The sequence below is a fragment of the Rhipicephalus microplus genome, chromosome 1, assembly GCF_043290135.1.
Source record: "Rhipicephalus microplus isolate Deutch F79 chromosome 1, USDA_Rmic, whole genome shotgun sequence".
In the NCBI taxonomy this organism is placed as follows: Eukaryota; Metazoa; Arthropoda; class Arachnida; order Ixodida; family Ixodidae; genus Rhipicephalus; species Rhipicephalus microplus.
The window spans coordinates 137,506,407-137,525,673 of record NC_134700.1 but is presented as its reverse complement, the minus strand read 5'-3'; the positions used below and the strand labels follow the sequence as shown (position 1 = coordinate 137,525,673).

General features: G+C 45.7%; 1 protein-coding gene across 3 annotated transcripts in view; it reads left to right on the top strand.

Moving 5' to 3' along the window:
- LOC119177844 (rifampicin phosphotransferase) overlaps positions 1–19,267 on the top strand; it is a 185,969-nt gene that overhangs the window by 143,311 nt on the left and 23,391 nt on the right. For all 3 annotated transcript variants that reach the window (XR_012893905.1, XM_037429032.2, XM_075887408.1), the window contains one exon: positions 4,283–4,371. Coding sequence is in view for 2 of the 3 variants with exons in the window: in XM_037429032.2 (XP_037284929.2) it covers positions 4,283–4,371 (89 nt within the window). In the remaining variant the exon portion in view is untranslated. The remainder of the gene's footprint in view (positions 1–4,282; positions 4,372–19,267) is intronic.

Here is a 19,267-nt window from a genome sequence, read left to right as displayed (position 1 = left end):
GCATTGTACAAATTATAGCGTTCAGTCTCGTTTGTAGTTTTCTGTGGCGTTGGCTCTGTTGTCGTGAACTAATGGGATGGTGTCTGAATCTTTGCGTGGTAGAACTGGTGACTTCTTGTCTTGTTTGGTGTTTCCTGAGGTTTCGGAGCTGTAATCTTAGGCGCAGTCTTGATATTTTGTGCCAAGAGCGTTTCTGGCGCCGATCCCTTATGCAAAGGTGCCTGACGTCTTGAATTTGTTTTAAGAGGCTGACTTTGCGTCGTCGTCTTTTTCGGTGTATCCGTTGGAGTGTCTGCGAGTCTTGGACTTGCCTTTGCTGGCGTTGCTGCTGTTGCTGTGGAACGCATTGCGGTGAGATGCCTTCTTGAACATCGCGCTCGTTTTCTTCACAACTTGATGTGGGGCCCAGTCGGCAGCTGGTAGTTTGTGGGCTGTTTTCATGCACTTCGGGCAATGAAGATAATGCTTCTGAATTGGTAGAAAGTTCTTCAGAAGCTTCTTCTACCCTGTTCACTACGAGAGGCTCTTGCGCATTGCAGCCTGCGACGTTCGATGCGTCGCAGCCTTCGGTGTTGCTTCCACTGTCGAGTGTATATGGACTGGGTATATAGAGGTGAAAGTGCTGTAGGCCCGTGTACTCAGATTCCGGTGCACGGTAAAGAACCCCATGTGGTCTAAAATTCCGGAGCCCTCCACTACGGCTTCTTTGATAATCATATGGTGGTTTTGGGACGTTAAACCTCACATATCAATCAATCAATCAATCAATCAATCAATCAACTTGAACGAAAGGGCGTTGGTTCGACTCTCAGTGACGAAAGTTTTTTCAGGGCCTAAGCTCCTTTTAGTCTAACCTTGTGACTAGTCACGCGTAACCGAGAAAGAAAAGACGGCAAAAGAAATGGATCGCCATGTCTCATCTCATTACATAGATGGCATTACTCTACCACTACTCTCCGAAGTGGCGCTCTTCTCCGATTGGCTACAGCGCACGCTTTGTCGATGAGTGCCTCCTTCAGCCTCCTGATTAGTCGCCGCACGTAGCAGATTGTTGGCAGAACATTGACGGTGCAGAGCGGCGGGCACGTGGAAGACACTTGCGCTCGGCTTCTTTGGCTCGCGCCTCCTCGGTGTTACCCGCTCGTCGTCTGCATTCTTGAACGAAATCGAACGCATGCGCGAACGGATGGACGTATGAGCACTTTGCCCCACTCATCATCATTCACTTCGCGCATAAGCTCTGATTTTTTACATGTCTTTTGTCGGCCATATTTTAGCGTTAATAATGTATTTATTAGCCGGCACTCAGTGACAATGCCTAATTACAACAGCCACGGCCACGCATGACTGAATGGGTCATAGTAGGCCTTCAGAAGTTACAGGTTGACAATATCGCGCTCTCTCAGCACGAGCGGCGTCCTTTTTGGAGATTACCTACTAAAAGGCACTCGAGAGGGCAACCCATTTCTATGTTCTAATGGCTTCACTACAATTACACCTGGTGCGAAAAGGGAGCTGCCCAGCGATGTAACAGCTTGTCACTATGAGAGGGTCACTGAGGCCTCCAGGTGCTCCACGTTGACCATGCCGAGTCCATGACGGTGCATGCCCGAAAATTTTTCGATGACTTTGATTAGGTAGTTGACCAGAGATGTGCGCTCGATGAGATGGTAGAGGCCTTCGTATTTCAGCTGTAGTTTTAAAGAGAGGCCAGCTACAGAGGTAGGGACAGAGAGATGAGTGCTCTAAGGAAGAGCGTGGGCTCAGAAGTGACGAAGTCATCACAACTACTCTTCTGCCAGTCTTGTTCATTTGTCGTAATTCTTAGCAAGCTCGCGACACTCTTCAGCAAGCCTGGCTGTGTCAGAAATGGGCACACACTTAGATGGATGGATCCGGCGTTTACGGGAGTGTTGTGTCGATGGTGTGCGACGGGTGCCTTCTGTACAGTAAGAAAATGGGTGAAAAACCAGGAATGCTAATAAGGGCCGTACTTTACGAAGCGTACGTTACGAAGGGCAGTATTGCATCCAAATTCATGTGGTCAGCGGCTATGTACTTTGAAAAAATGGCTTGAAGGTTTCCGTCAAAGAATTTGGTGAGGCCATTCGTCTGCGGATGACAAGCAGTAGTTTCGCGGTGGACACAATGACAATACGTGAAAATGGCTTCAATGACGTTTGACATAAAGTCACAGCCTCGCCACTGAGAAGCTCCTGGTATGGACTGTGACGCAGTACGAATTCGTGCAGCAGGAAGGAGGCAACATCAAATGTGGTAGCCGGCGAGATGGCGGAAGTTCCGGCGTATCCCATTAGATGGTCCATGGTGACGATTACTCAGGCGATGTCAAAGTGATCCGCACAAATAAATACCCTTGCGCCCAAACAGACGGTCAGGGAAAGGTTGCAAAATGACTGGCGACATGTGTGCTGACGGTTTTGGGCGTTGGCGATCGAGGTAGGAACGAAAGAATTTCTGCACACAGTGATACATCTGTCACCACAGGTAGTGTTGTCGAATGTGGTGGTAAGTTCTGGATGCCCCAGAGTGCACGCATTGTCGCTCACAATGGAAGGACGAATATAGTTTTGACCGCAGACTGCAGGGTATCACAAGTAGCCACTGGCAACCATCGGCATTGTAATTACATCGCCACAAGAGGCTGTCACGTATTAAAATAGTGAGATTGACGACACAAGGCTTGAGTGAGTGGTGTTGCGGATACTTGGGACACCGGGACAAGTGGGCAGCGCGGGAAGAGGCATTTTCTGAGAAGCGTCTTGGGGCATAATATAGAAGGCAGGGTACAATATCGAAGTTCCGCGGGCGCAGCACTCTTCAAGGTGTTTATTAGCCACCTCTTAGTGACAATGTGTAACGGGGAGTCATGGCCAGGCATGTAATCTCAGCACAAGTGATGTCCTTTTCAGAGATGCCCAATAGAAAGCGCTTGGGAGTGCAACCCAAATCTAAGTTCCGAGGTTTCACTGCAATGCAATTTCGCAACGCTTTCTTCATGACCGAAATATGCCTTTGTAGGCCCCAGCTTATGAAAAAAGTTTCGTATTAAAAAGTCGCACATTGGTTGTTTTGTCACTACCTATGGTTTGCTGAAAGAAAATACCACACCCAAAACAACGCTGAAATAATACCAGAATGAAGATGGTAATTTCTTCTGTCTCTCTGTCTCTCTCTTTTTCAGACCCATCATTATGATGACCTCCAGATCTTTTAGACTGCATAATGAACTCCTCAAAGCTTATTTTGCTGTGTACTCTCATAAGTACGTAAAACGATCAGGAATATCACGCGAATGGAATAGCAGCGCTTTAGCACGTGGATTTTTGATGTGGCAACGCACTGTCTCCCCAAAGGAGAGAGAGGGCACCGCGCCGCCTCAAGAGTCACATGCTCACGCGCTGCAACGGGTGCATGTGGTCGGGCTTTCAGTGCGTCGCATGGACAGACGCTGCAAGCGCGGTGTTCGTAGCTTGTACAACCAACACTCGTAGCCGAGCAACTTTATACGCTCGCACAAAGCATTGATTTCAATGATAGAAGAGAGACACTTGAGATACACAACTTTAATTTGGTTGGTTCAGTTGGGAAAACTAGCGCCACGTTTTCGGTAGTGTGTTCAGAAGCAAACTATTATTAAATAGAGATAGGTGGTCTCAAGCCTGTGCCAAATCCTCCTTCATCCATCCCTAGTAGTACAAAATGTTGACATGACGCTGCCGCAAAATTGTGAAAATTTGTTCAACAGTGTGGCGATGATGCTTGCTACTAGGGATATCGCTTCAACTCTGTAAAAGATTCCTTGCGTAAAAGTTGGTGTTTAGAATAAATGTTCGACAATTTACAGTACAATGTACTCTACTGGGGAGCAATGAGCGGCCCGATATTGAAAATGTTAGTTTTACAAAGTATTTAACGATATCTAGTACACCGTACTGACTATGGGAGAGCAGTGAGCCATCCTGTCATTAGATGGTAAAGCCCACATAAATACCGACACTTAAGCTGACAATGTCAGATAATCATAGCGAGGTGTTGAGTTTGTAAATTGCATGTTGCATTCAAAAGCTATCCGAGTGGTACAAGCGGTACGAGATGATGAGTTCACTGCTTTCCGTTTTTCTACTTGTTTCTTTGATGATGGTTAGTAAGAAAGTTGATTTTTTCGTCACGACAGAGTTTTCGTACCTAACTGTTAATGTCTAACCTTTCTGAATGAAAATGATTTCTGGTATTGTTTGTATTTATTGCCGCATTGAAGGCCGCAGCAAAAGCCCAGGTTGACTCAGGAGCATCAGCTGCTTCACGGAGCCTTTCCTCTCCACCTCCCAGCATTTCCATCTTTCGAAGGTAAGGACAATTAAGTTCTTAGTATACGTTTGAAACATTGCCTTAGGATGTGTCCAACCCCTCATAATCATCATCAGCCTGACAACGCCCACAGCAAAGGAGAAGACTCTACCATGACCCGCCAATCAACCCAGTCTTGTGCTTTCTGCGGCCATGTCATACTCTGCGAACTCTTTAATCTTATCGGCCCACCTAGCATTTTATCTTCTCTTTGGGTATTTGCCTTCTCTGAGAATCCGGTCAGGTACCCTTAATGATTGGTTGTTATCTTACCTACGCGCTACGTGCGCGGCTCATGTCCATTTCTTTTCAACACCGGTTTGTTCCCTGACATACTGTGACCTCTTCTTGCCTCTTATGGTTACACCTATCACTTTCGTCCCCATTGCTCACTGCGTTTTACCCATTTTAAACTGAACGCTCTTCGTGAGCTTCCAAAATTACACTCCGTAAGTGAGCACCTGCAAGGTGCAGCTGTTGTACGTATACTTTCCTTTTGAGGGTAAGTGGCAGATTGTCATTTATGATCTGAGTATGCTTGCCAAATGTGACCCACCCCATCCCTATTTTTCTAGTTATTTCACTTTCACACCTCGGCTCCGCGGTTACTACCTGTCCTGAATAAGCATACTTTTTACAACTCCCATCGTCTCTCCACTTGTCACTTAGTGCTGTTTTCTACCGAGACTGTTGTACATTACTTTAGTTTTGTGCATAATATTTTCAGACCAACTCTGCTGCTTTACGTGTCCAGTTCAGTAATCATGAGCACTCATCCCTGAGTAACTCATAAAGGTAGTATCATCAGTGAATCAAAGGTTACTAAGATACTCTCCATTACCTCTTATCTCTAACTCTTCCCAATCTAGCGCGCTGAAAACCCCCTGTAAACACGCGGTGACTAGCATTGGAGAGATTGTGTCTTTTTGTCGTACGCCTTTATTTATTGAGGTTCTGTCGCTTTTTTATGGAGAACTATAGCAGCTGTGGATTCACAGTGGATATCTTCCAGTATATTTATGTGAGGTTAGTCGATGCCCTGATACAGTAGTGCCTGCATTACTCATGATTTCTCGGTTGAGGCAAACACCTTTTCTTGTTTTATTGAAATATAAAATAAACAAGTTTTTGTCACCGTTACTTGGCGACGGCTACCCCTTTCCACTTGATTGGTACAAATAAAGAAAAAAAAACACAATAGCATATATACATATATACGGTCCTACATCAGTGAGAGCAAAAGGTCTCCTATAAACGGAACAAACACGTAGACGCCACGCTCACTTTCAACTTTTGTCCGCTCAGTAGTCGTCACAAATCTTCGTTTTTTCGAAGAACTGTTGCAGCCACTTCATTGCTTTGCCATTTATTTTGGATGACCATGGACCTAGTATTTGTTTCAACGCAAGTGACTGCTCAGGATATAACTTATGAAGTTCCTGTTCTAGTCGCCTTCGGTATGTGTCGTGTTTCGGACAGTCGAGCAAGAGGTGACAGATATCCTCGTCGTCGTGGCGTTTAAACATGCTGACGATGTTGCACGCTGATACGAAGTAGGAAGTGCTTTGTGTAAGCAGTTTCGAGTCGTAGTCAATGTATGAGTGTGTTGATACGTCTTGGGAGGTCACGGTCTAATTAGTATTCAAGATTAGGATCAACGGGATATAGAATCGATTTCTTTGTTTTGTCTGTGAACCAGGTAGACAGGCATAATTCACGTTTTGTTGTTTTTAAAGTTCTATTTACATCATATTGAGATTCTGGAATGAGGCACGTTTGCGTAGAATTATGAGCGGTTTTCGCCAACTCATCCGCCATTTCATTTTCTTCAATTCCACAGTGACTGGGAACCCACTGAAATGTCACGCGATGATTCGACTTCGTAGCTTCTGAAAACTTTTTTAGTATAGCGTAAACTATACGCAAATAAATGTGTCTTGAAGTGGCGTTTTCCACACATGCGAGTGCTGCCAGAGAGTCTGTAATTGCCACTCATTTTCTTGGTGTCATTGAAAGTTTAATATAGCCTATGGCTCTCAAAATCACTATGAGCTCCAACATTGTTGAAAAGGAGAGATGGCCCAATCGACATGCATATTCTTCGTGCAATTCCGGAATTATAAATGCCGATGTTGTTGTCTCTTTGGTGATAGAACCGTCAGTGTACACGTGAGTGTATCCTTGGTACCTGTCAAACAGATGATGTGGTGCCAACTGCTGTGCGGCAACGATTGGCACTTCATGTTTGCTGCGAAGTCCTTCTATTTAAGTTTCAATCATTGGCAGCTCAAGCAGCCATGGTGGGTGGTTTTGATCTAGTGGCCAATGTTTCGACACAAGAAGCCGGGGAATGTATTGTTGGTACACAAGGTGTATTTGCGCTCCGGCTCGGTTGACGATGTTGGATATGAGCAGATGTGAAGAGTGTTGCGTGACTAGTCGAAAAAGGTGCCGACAGGTCTCAACATTTTTAATTTCTATAAAGTTGGGTTCTCATGCCTCTGCCAGTGTCAGAGAACTTGATGTTGCCTGTGGAACCCCCATACATATGCATAAGCTTCGTGCTTGTAACAGCTGTAGTCGGTGTAGAGACGTCTGAGAGATGTTGTGGAGAATTGGCGCAAAGTAGGCAATTTTCTGTGGATTGATACACAATGGACGTGGAGTAGAGACGCTGATGTACCACCCAATTTCGTTCCTGTCATGCAACGTATAACAATTATGGTGCAGTTCACTTAATTTTCTAGATCAGCAATATGCTGACTCCATCTGAGCTGGCTATCTAAGGTAACGCCAGGAAGCGATGCTTTCGGGTGATTTCGATTCTCTGGCCATCCACAAAAGCTTCAAGTTTTTCACTGTCTTTCTCGTGAACGGCAGAACTACCGAATATGCTCAGAAATCTGAATGCCTCGCTTTTTGAGGAAATAACTTATTGTATTTAGTCTTTGTTTAAACCGATGTTTGATCACTTCCAGTAATTTTTGGGACGTCCATATGCATATGTCGTCAGAATACATGGATATGTTCAAGGCTTCGGGCAGAACTTCTGAAAGACCTGCCATTGCAGCATTGAAAAGGAGCGGACTTGGAACGCTTCTTTGAGGTACACCTCTGCTGATGTTGAAACGATCGCTGTCTTCGTTATTGGTTGAAATATATATTTGTCTGTTACGCAGGAAGTTGGCGATCTATTGAAGGATACGACCATGAACCCCTAGTGAGGTAAGCCCGTACAGCACAGAAAGGTGGCTCACAGAGTCGAACGCCTTCTTAATATCTATGAACGCCGCAACAGCCATGTTTCCACAGCTCGTCTCATGTTGTACAAATGTAACGAGGTCGAAGACGGAGTCCCTAGTGCATCGTCGTCGTCTGAAGCCAGCCATCTGTTCTGGAAGAGAGTTGTTAGCTACAATCAAGCAATGTAATCTTCTGTCAACCATTTTTTTCATGGCTTTCGATACACAGCTAGTGTGGCTGACTAGTCGTAATTAGTCAAGCGAAAGTGGCGATTTAGCGGGCTTCAGCAGTGGGACGACTCTCGCGACCTTCCAACACAATGGAACGTACTCCTCGGTCCACATGCCGTTATATATCCGTAGAAAAACTGCCATGCCGTTGAGTCCTAGATTATTCAGAACACTGTAGGATACGTTGTCGGGACCGGTGACCGTTCTTAAGTGATAGAACAGTACGCAACTCTAGTAGAGAATACGTGTTATCCAGTTGAGCATGTGATAAAGCGTATGCATCTTGGATTTGATGCTCTACACAATTAGGCAGTGCAGTAGTATTGTGAACCAATTGCCCAGTTCCAGTAAGCATTGTGCAAAACTTATTAGAAACATCCCGTTCGGATAATCCAAGAGATATGGTCAAGAGATATGGTTTCGCTGGTATACTGGATGATTTAAAGCAGTGATTGTTTGCCAGAATTTTGGTAATGGAGTAAATGGGATCAATGAATTGCAGAAATTGTGCCATTGTTTCCGACCTAACTTTTGAATGTGTCGCTTAGATCGGATGTGTGTGGCGTGACTTTCTTGTAATCTTCTAGACTTCCAGTGTGGCGATAGCGATGTTCTGCTCGTCTTTTATTTGCCCGTAGGCGCTCACAGTCTTCATCTATACTGGAGTGGCCTGCTAGGAGAGCTGTAAACCTTGTCGCACGGGAGTAACTGCTTTTAATGCAGGACATGAATGTATCCAGTTCATTAACTCTCATCAAGTGACGTCCAGTATGTTCACGAAATAGTTTCTAGCCAGTTAGCTTCGAAATCAATGTGGTCGTTTGCACTTGCATTCTTGTGTGTTGCATGAGAACTGGGTGATTGTCACTCCCTCGTGTTTTGAGGTCTGTACACCAGTTCATATCTCGTGCAATGTCAGGGAAGGCTACAGCCAAATCTAGACTGCTGGCATAATAATATCCTAGTAAAAAGGTTGCTGACCCATCATTACGAACAACAAGACCACATTGATCAATTGCTTTTTCAAGTGTTCTTCCATGTGAATCGGTATGAGTGCTACTTTACGTGGTATTGCATGCATTGAAATCTCCACAGAAGAGGGCAAGTACCTTGGCTTTACCCTATAAATGAACCAGGGAGGATTCGGAGATGCGTGTCGATGGTTGCAAATAAACACAAATTACGGTGATGGTAAGTTTCTGGAATTGAATTTTGCACCCTACAAATTCTCGCACTATCGAGTGCGACGAGTATAAAAGAAAAGAGGGTATGTCGCGCCGTACGCATAAAAGTGTCCTGCTCAAGCCTGGATTTCGTCTTGATGCGTATGTGACATAATTAGAATCCTAAAGTCAGGGCCAACATTGGTTTCATTTAGACCCAGAACGGGGAAGCTATACTGAGAAACAAGATTCCTAAAGTCTGCGCTTTTGGAACTAAGGCCATTGGAATTCCACTGAAACACATCTGTGTTGCGGAAACAGTTATTCATATGTAGAGCTATTTTGCTATACAACAATTTTTTGTTGTACTACTAGAGGCTCTAATGAAAGAACTGGACTCACCTCTGGGAGGTCATTGGCTTCTGGAAATACACGCAAGATTGCCTTCAATGCAAGCAAGAGCATCAGCCTAACCAAATCCACATCATTTGCTTTCGGTGCACGTTTCTCTTGTGCCTTTGGCTTCGACGAGGTGAAAAGTGTAGACGTTTGGTTATCCTGGGTTACTGTTGGGTTCGGTGTCCGGCTGTCGCTTGTCTGCCTTTGAACACTTGGTGATCGTCCTCTATGGTCAGTTTTGGTTGTACTTTTGTTTTTCTGAGCTGAAGCACGCTTGGCTACTATCGCATAAGATAGTGATGTACTCTTCTGTGATTTTAAAGTCATAGAGAGTGTATGTAGAGTTTCAGGATTCGGACATGGCGATCCCCTTTTTTGGAGCTCTTCCAAGAAAAATTTCTTGTCGCTTTAATCGAGTAGCCGCCTGGTATTTCGGACAACAAGCATATAACGCTACGTGGTCTCCATTGCAATTGGCACATTTGGGATGATTCCTCGATGTACCCTCTTTGTAATCATGTGCTCCTGTACACATTTTGCAGCAAAGTTGTCCATGGCACGATTTGGCAACATTCAATATCGTTGACAGTTGAAACATCCTGTAGCGGGCTGTAGGTATTCTTCCACTGGATGACTTGTGAAGCCTAAGAGGATACGAGGCGGCAGTGGCTTGTCGGGGAAGAACTCAAGAATTGCACTGCCGAGTAAATGCGGCTCTGCGGAACTATCTTCACAACGGAGCCATTTAGTCTGTCTCCTGACAAAGATTACACCGCTGTCTCTTAAATATTCAAGCAGTTGATTTTCAGTGTACTGCACCGGTACTTGTCTAATCTTTCCTAGGTTCCTCACAAACGACTGCGGTATATACGGTGCCACTTCAAGACCAGCAACATGCGTTAACTAAACAGGTCTGGAGGATGCAGTAACTGCAGCGACACGGAAAATTTGCCATCTCTATTGACACGGAACGACTGCACTTTCTCTTTAGCAGCAGATACTACTTCACTGGCCATTTTGTTCAGATTGACTTTCCAGAATGAGGCGCTAGGGTTTGTCAGCTTGTAAATCACAGGTATCTCCGCTGGTCTGGCTTTCTTGTACATGACTGTTGTGAAAGGCCTGTCTTCTCCTTCTATATCACAGTTAATTTCCACGTAGTTAATGATCGTTGTATCGCTGTAATCCCCTTGACTATCAGTTCGCGCCTTCTTCGGAGTAACACACTCATCACTGGCGTTGGGTGTCGCCGAGGGGCCGTCACAGTTCTCCTCGGGTCCGCGAAACACGGGAATATCTTGCTGTTCGGACGCAATCATCACTTCGTCTTCATCTGATGGCCGCTGGGAAGAATAGCTGCTACCAGTAGCTGAAGCTTTCGAACGTCGTGGTGGCCTAAGGTAAGGCTTCAGCGCCTTGGAGACATGGCGCCTGGTGCACCGCGAAGGTGGAGGCCGACTCTTGGCAGTAAGATACAGAAGACGAGTAAGAAAACTTACAAAATTTGCGAAAAACAGCAGCGCTAGGAAGCTCACGCCCAGTGATTATCGACTTCGCCTTCTCGTAATCTATGAAAGCGATGTATCATGATTGGTTGTATTCTACGAATTTCTCTATTACCTGATTGACAGTAGCAATATGGTCTATTGTGGAGTAACTTGTACGAAATCCTGCTTCGTCCTTTGGTTGATGGAACTTTATAGTCGTCCCAATACTAATAGCTTTAATGTTGGTAAATAGTTTGTAGAGAAAGGACAATTAGCTGATCAGCCCATAGTTTTCAAGTCATAGACGTCTCTTTTTTATAGATTAAGATGATGTTAGCGTTCTTCCAAGGTTCTGGTACGCCTGTCAAGTGAAACTTTTTACATAAAGTGGCCAGTTTTTCTAACACACTTTCTCAGCCATCTTTCAGACAGTCCGTCATTATCTTATCGTCACCAGTGGGTTTGCCCCTTTGCATATCCCTTGTCGTATCTGCCCTTGTCGTTGCCACTCTCTCACTGATGCTAGAGTATTCCTGTATGTTTTCAGCGATATTCTTGTGTATGAAAAACCCTGGTCCTAGTTCTTGTATTGCGATAGCAATTATATAGACACTCTCGGCTGGATTTTTCCACCAGTGTCGATGTCATTCAACGTATATGTATAAGTATCTATATTGCCTCAATCCCACTACTGCCTTGTGGCCCTAATGCCTTGTGATATAAATCTGGTCACCCCCATCAAGACGCCGACTGCCTCTCACGGTATTCAGTGGATCCACCAGACGCCACAGAGAGAGCTACGAAGGCTACGTCTTATCAATATCAGACTTTCTTGATATCGCTTCTGAGCAACGCCGCGACCCGGATTTACTTCTCATCATAGAAAGCCTGAGTTCCGCTACTCCACCCACTTCTCTAAACTTGTATTTACTTCAGGAAGGTGTTCTATACCGCCACAACATGCGCCCTAATGGTCCTGACCGCCTTCTCGTCGTGCCTTCCCATTTGCGTGTAGATGTTCTCCGACAGCTTCACGATGAACCTGCCGCTGGTCATCTGGGAGTCACCCGCACTTATGATCGCGTCCGGCGCCGTTTTTTCTGGCCACGCCTATATCGCTCTGTGCAAAAGTATGTCGCCAGCTGCGACCTTTGTCAACGTTGAAAACGACCAACATCGCTTCCAGCTGGCCTTCTTAACCCTATTGAGATCCCTGCTGAACCATTCTACCGCGTAGGGCTCGAACTTCTCGGGCCATTTCCCACTTCTGCATCCGGGAACAAATGAGTTGCCGTAGCGACCGACTACGCGACACGTTATGCAATCACCCGCGCTCTTCCAACCAGCTGCGCTACCGATGTTGCCGACTTTCTACTGCATGGCATCGTACTGCATCACGGCGCTCCTCGAAAGCTCGTTACTGACCAAGGCCGATACTTTTTATCTCGCGTCGTCCAGGATATCGTAAGTTCCTGTTCCACGAACCACAAGTTCACAACGGCATACCATCCACAAACTAACGGACTTACAGAGCGCCTGAATCGCACTATCACAGATATGTTGTCAATGTATGTTTCTCCAGACCACCGTGACTGGGACGCAACGTTACCCTACGTCACCTTCGCTTACAACTCCTCCAGACATGACACCGCAGGCTATTCCCCGTTCTACCTTCTTTATGGACGGGAACCCTCTCTGTCTCTTGATACACTCCTTCCCGCTGGTTCAAGCTCCCCTGTCACATACGTCCGCGATGCCTTAGAGCGAGCCGATGCAGCACGACAGATTGCCCGAGAACGACTCGTACTTTCTCAAGCCTCTCAGAAAGATCGATACGATCGTCACCACAGCTAAGTTTCCTATGTACCAGATTCTCTCGTACTCTTGTGGACCCTATGTTGTCACATCGGCCTCTCAGAAAAACTTTCATTTCGCTATGACGGACCATACAAAGTCCTGCGCAAGATCACCAACCTCACCTACGAGATACAGCGAGTCGTCGACGAAGCCCACTAAATGCCACCACCATCCACTGTTGTGCACGTCGTAAGACTGAAGCCTTATGTGTCACCCAACACTCCCCTTTCGTGACAAGCGCCGGGTTGGCGCTTTAACGCCGCGGGGTAGTGCCACAAGGCAGTAGTGGGATTGGGGCATAAAGCGGTAGAGGGTCCCTGCCAAGAGAAAAGACTACGAAGTGGATAGAGACTGTTCCCAGCCCGCCAGTGTGCCAAGCATTGCCATCGCGCGTAATCATCGTAAATATCGGCAAGTATACGTTTCCTTGTAAGATTATATACGAAAACGCAAGGAAGAAAAAAAACACTCTGGCGCACGGAATTGAATGTGGGACCTGTGCGTCGTGATAGCGAGGTGTTAACCACTGAGCTACCACAGAGCACATCGTTCACTGTTCAAACGGCAAGCTACTTATATCTACCACTTACCGCTGCTCACGAGCATCTCGGGGGGGGGGGGGGATAGTGTTTTCAGTAATACCAGCAAGATGGCACAATGAACGCGCATCACCCACTCTTATCTGCTACGCGTACTTTGCCCGGCTTAGAGAATGGGGGCCACGCTCCCTCACGCGCCCTTATCTCGCGTCAGCGAGGAGGAGAAGGTCGTACGCCTTGCCCGACCTCGGTCTTTACCTTGAACGATTCCGCTGTAGTTACCGGGTGCACGAAGGTCACTGCAATCATTGCAGTCTCCGTTTACAAAAAACGCGCGCTTTTCAGGCACAGCAAAGTAACAAATGAGACGCTTATTCGCGTGGATCCGTACCTGTGAGTACGTTTCGCGCGTCATTTGTGCTTGAGGAACGCGGGGCATGTTTCGATCTGCTTTCCATTCTGCGCATGGCCTTTCAGTTTGTTGCTATCGCTTTCATTGTTTTGTTTTTCCGGCAAAGCTGTCACTTTTTCTGTCAACTAATCCATGGTAGCATAGAGCGCGTCGAGTCTTCCGCACTCCATTAGCCTCACCTGTCCTCGTAAATTCGCATATCGCTATTACATGCCCCGCTGCGGTGGTCTAGTGGCTAAGGTACTCGGCTGCTGACCCGCAGGTCGCGGGTTCAAATCCCGGCTGCGGCGGCTGCATTTCCGATGGAGGCAGAAATGTTGTAGGCCCGTGTACTCAGATTTGGGTGCACGTTAAAGAACCCCAGGTGGTCAAAACTTCCAGAGCCCTCCACTACGGCGTCTCTCATAATCATATGGTGGTTTTGGGACGTTAAACTCCACAAATCTAATCTATCGCTATTACATCCCATTTCACACACTAATGTCTCGAATACCAGAACACGACTAGCTTCACTAGGCAGCGTCCTAGCGTTGAGCGTAGCGAAGTTCAGATTCCAATGGCAGCCGGTCGGACCCAGAGATTCTTAGCACTTTACACTGCGTCGCAGGTCTGACTGCGGCCTTGGACAGTTGCCTCGCAGCCGCTGATGACTCAGGGCCAAGAGTTAATTGCTGTAGTCATGGGAGGTAGTGGCCAAGTAATGAACCACGGTGGCCAATCGTGCTCTGGTGAGGAAGTGCATTACCAGCAGGTGGTCGCTGCAGCGAGGCCGCACCCCAGAACTCTTCTTTTTTCTTTTTAACGGCTCTTTTATAACGCGTTTTAAGTGAATATACAATTTGGAATGGTCTAGCATCTGCATTCGGACCAAATGAAGATGCAAAACTCCGACATTGCGGACACTTTGAAGCCAAGGCTGCCAATTTTGAGTTAGACAGGACGAAGTTAGGAGAGACTGAACGCGTTGAGAGGAGGTCATACAGGGCACTGAGCTGGCCTAAGCGCGCAAGGTCAGAAGTTCGAAACTAGACCATATTTTTTATATTGAATATATGAAGTCTGAAACAGTTAAGAAAAGGCCGGGCGATATACGGGTCATGTGAAGCTGAGAGCTGCTAGGCTGTCAGGTAGTATTCTACAGTGCTAAGAAAATGCAACAGACACCTCTTCTCAGCGGTACCGCGGCTGCCTAGCATAATATGACAAATTCGCCTTCAATGAAAATGCTGGACCATAGCGAATATTCGTTGTCGAAACCTATGAGGTTTTAAACGAATTGCTGGAGTGGGAGCTTCCGAGATGTTTGCGCTCCAAAGATCTCGGAGACATGCCGTTTTCTTGTAGTGCCCACTTAGAGATCAAGTGGCTTTGATGGGTTAGTGTCAACGCTACATTATTTTAAATGAAAAGATATATGTTTTTTAAGAAATAACACGTAGAAACGAGTAAGGGTGACTGAATCTCCAATGAACTTCGCCTCCAACTAGAGGCTTGCTAAAGAGACCAAGTAACACTAAGACGCACTTGGAGCACTATCTTACCCGAAAACGTTTCCACCATAGAGTTTCATACATTAATACCTATAGAGGGTAACCTTTCGCTAGTGTCTACGCAGGATTCCAGAATGGCACTCGTATCCCCATAAGAATTATGCGAAGTAAAGGTTTCGGATATGCGTCAGATGAATTATGTTCTTAAGATTCGCAGCGCTCGTTTGCCGATTGTAAAACAAAGCGATATGAAGTTACATGAAAGTGAAACTTGCTTCATTCTTTTGTACGTATACCTATTTGCAGAAAGTTACTTTTCGTGACCGTGCGGTGGAAGTAAAACCTGGGCAAAGTTAACCACCAGCGAATGCATTGCTGTGTTATTGCGTTCCTGATTTGGCATAAAGTATAATGAATGCTTTTTTACAACACTTGGAAACGTACATGTTGGTTTTGCCCGTAATGACCGTAAAATATTATTGAGAAACACCTAAAGGGGCCCTGCAACACTTTTCGAGCATGGCCAGAAAATGTTGCTGATTGGTAATAGAGGCTCCTAAGAATGTGCAATCAAATAACATAGCGCAGCACGTGACCTGAAATAGACAAATAATTATCAAACTCGGCCGAAAATTGCTTTCCAATCTCTCGACAAATGACGGAAGACGCTCAAAAATCACTCGTCGAAAGTCACCTATCAGCCTTTGGCTGACGGTGAACATGGCATGCTTGGTCATTCGACAAATCGCCGCGGGAGGTCGCGAATTTGGATTTGACTGATTGATTGATTAATTTGTAAGGTTTAACGTACCAAAACCACGATATGATTATGAGAGACGCCGCAGTAGAGGGCTCCGAAAATTTTGACCACCTGGGGTTTTTAATGTGCACCGAAATCTGAGAAAACGGGCCTACAACATTTCCGCCTCCATCGGAAATGCAGCCGCCGCAGCCGGGATTCACTCCCGCGACGTGCGGGTGGTCAGCAGACGAGTACCTTAGCCACTAGACCACCGCTGCGGGGCAAGGTCACGACTTGTTCACACGTGCGTGCGGAATCACACACACACACACACACACACACACACACACACACACACACACACACACACACACACACACACACACACACACACACACACACACACACACACACACACACACACACACACGCACACGCACACACGCACACGCACACGCACACACACACACACACACGCACACGCACACGCACGCACGCACACACACACACATGCACACACACACACACACACACACACACACACACACACACACACACACACACACACACACACACACACACACACACACACACACACACACACACACACAAAGCCACGCATTCGAAGAAAAAAAGAATAAAGTTGTCAAAGATCTCAGCGTTTTTGTCGGGACAAGAGAAAAGAGAATGCAATTGCAGAACGGGACAAATTGTTGTAACTCCATTCGCAATGGATGGATTCTTAAAATTTTGGCGGCGTTGAATTTGTGAGGCAATAAGCTCTTCGAGTGGATTAGTTTTATGGTTATTTGAAGAAGTGATTAAGGGCGCCGACGTTTAGTCTGTTGCGATGCCAGGTGCATCGGTCCAAATGGTCTGCCGGCAACGCGCCTATCATTTCGTTGTTAAATAAACTCAGAGGAGCTTGACCGTGCTTTAACTTATCTTCGCCGTCGCTTTGAAGTTGATTTCAAAAAGTTTTGGTGAGGCGCATCCACGGAGAAACGTAAACCCAATGTAAGCATTCTGCATTGGCATGAGGCCGTACATATAGGCGCAGTGGTGTGTGGACGTTGCTTTGAATAAATGGTGAAATAAAACTTGTAAAACTTCAATGTCGCAGTAAATCGAGAGTCTGTTTGTCTTTCAAAACCAGTGACATGCACCCACTTTGAGAGTTCAGCCAGGAATCAGTAGTTGAAAATTTAACAGGTCTTTTGAAAATGTAAGTAGATATAAAAAGTTAAATTGTTAATGGTACGTGTTACTTTGAAATAAGACTACAAGTAATATGCTTTTCAGCTCATATATCAGACTGCTACAGAGACCTGATCAGAGCAATTCAGAAGAGATTAGTCAAGTTTTACTGCATTTTAACAACAAAAACTTCTAAAGGCAACAGTAAAAGTATACCCGTTTGGTAGTTTGCATGAAATACACATGGCAATAAAGACATCCCTGTGGCAGTTTCTCAAACCTTAGGCGCCGAAGCTTCACACAATTTCTTCAGTTAAGGCTATTCGTATTTCTGAAAGGGGACTAATGAGAAGTCGTGTTCTAACATTGGAATAATGGCGACATGAGAGAAAATGGTGTGCAATATTTTCTAATTCTCTGTAGAATTTGTAGAGGGGTGATATCGTCAGACCCGCCCTGAGTACGTGTAAGTTTAAGGAGAGAACGCAGCACCAAAATAAGGTTATCGTCACTTCTGCTTGTGGACAATGTCTCCCTTGAGCCTTCCATGATAGGTTTAGGAAGGTGGAAAGTTTAAAGAAGCGGCCTTCAGCTTTTTTATATAGACTGTATAACGCCTGTTACACAGGGATGATATCTAGGAGACTAGGGGAGCCCGTATCTCCAGTAGCGGTCGTTCACAAAACGCTGCTTTCGGTATGAATCAAAGATGATTTAATATGGAATGAAAAGCATGTAGTCCTTCAAGTTCTCAACAGTGTTCTTTAGCATGTAGAATGGTCGAACGAAAAAATCACGGATCAAGCAGATGTCGGTTGGTAGTCCAGTTTCCTGGAAGCCAGAGTTTTCTTGAAATGGGCCATGGCCTCCGCCATGATTGTACAATGCCTAAAATCGACCTTACACGTTGTTCAGCTGATTTATTGTATTCCACTAGCACGAGATATTTCAATTACGCTGCCTTCAAAAGTGTACAGCTTCTCAATTGTTCTTTCGCATCGGCCGCAGAACGATAAATATGAAGAAAGCACTTTAGTGAGGAAAATAACGCATGCAGAATTCTGTCGGCGTATAAAAGGTGCCAACATGCGGCTTTGTTTTGGGGAAGGGGATGGGAGATAGAATGGCCGTAGGAAGACTAGGGCCGAAGAAGGGAGAAAAAATGAAAAAAAAATTATGATCGTGAAATCTGCATGTCTGCACGTGATGATGTACGTAACTAACACATGCTTGTAGACTAGTTGGTGTGCATGAATGACTTGTAAACGCGAACAGACAAGCACGTAGGAAAGAACTGACATGGACAAAGCGCGAGTTTAAGGCACCTGGTAACATGACAAGGGGGAATCCGGAGGCGTACGGGATAAGATTAGAAAACATGTGCATCAGTCAACCTTCTACATGACTGTTTTAAAGAGAGTTTTTTTGGCTCTATTTGCCGCTGTAAAATGAATGTTTTGCCTAGTCGTGATACTGCTTTCTCCACGTGCTTGGTTCAACGGTGTGAATCCACAGGCAGTTCTTTTCGTTTCTGTTATTTCCTTCGGCTTGGTATGTATTTGTTGGTTCGTGCTTAGATATAAGATCAGTTGAAAGTAGCCCTCTCTTAGTGTGAGTTGTCTTAGACGTTCTCGTCTGTTCGCGTTTACTCTCGATTTATGTACTGTTTATCAATTAGGTTATTTTCCTCTAAAAATCTGAACAGAAATTTTGAAGTGGAACGTTGTTGAGAAGGAGGAGTAGATCCAACCATGTGCTCAGATTCGAGTGCACGTTAAAAAACTCCAGGTGGTCGAAATTTCCGGAGCCCTCCACTATACGGCGTCTCTTATAATCATAAGGTGGTTTCGGGACGTTAACCCCCCCCCCCCCATATCAATCAATCAAGGAGTAGATCCGAGTACTTTACCGGTATCTAGCAGTTCACGAGAAGCCGAGTAAATTCTACTTCGGAAACAAGACCTCTTTTCTGCATCCGAAAAATGCATTCGTCTGCTTCACATAATTTCACGTGCCCCACTTGACTGGCCAGTAATGTAGGCTCCCCTGTTGGACATGCATGGACGTGTGGTGTACTGTTAAGGCACGTGATTTACGACCGGGGAAACCCATATTTACATCCCAGCCAGGGAAAGAG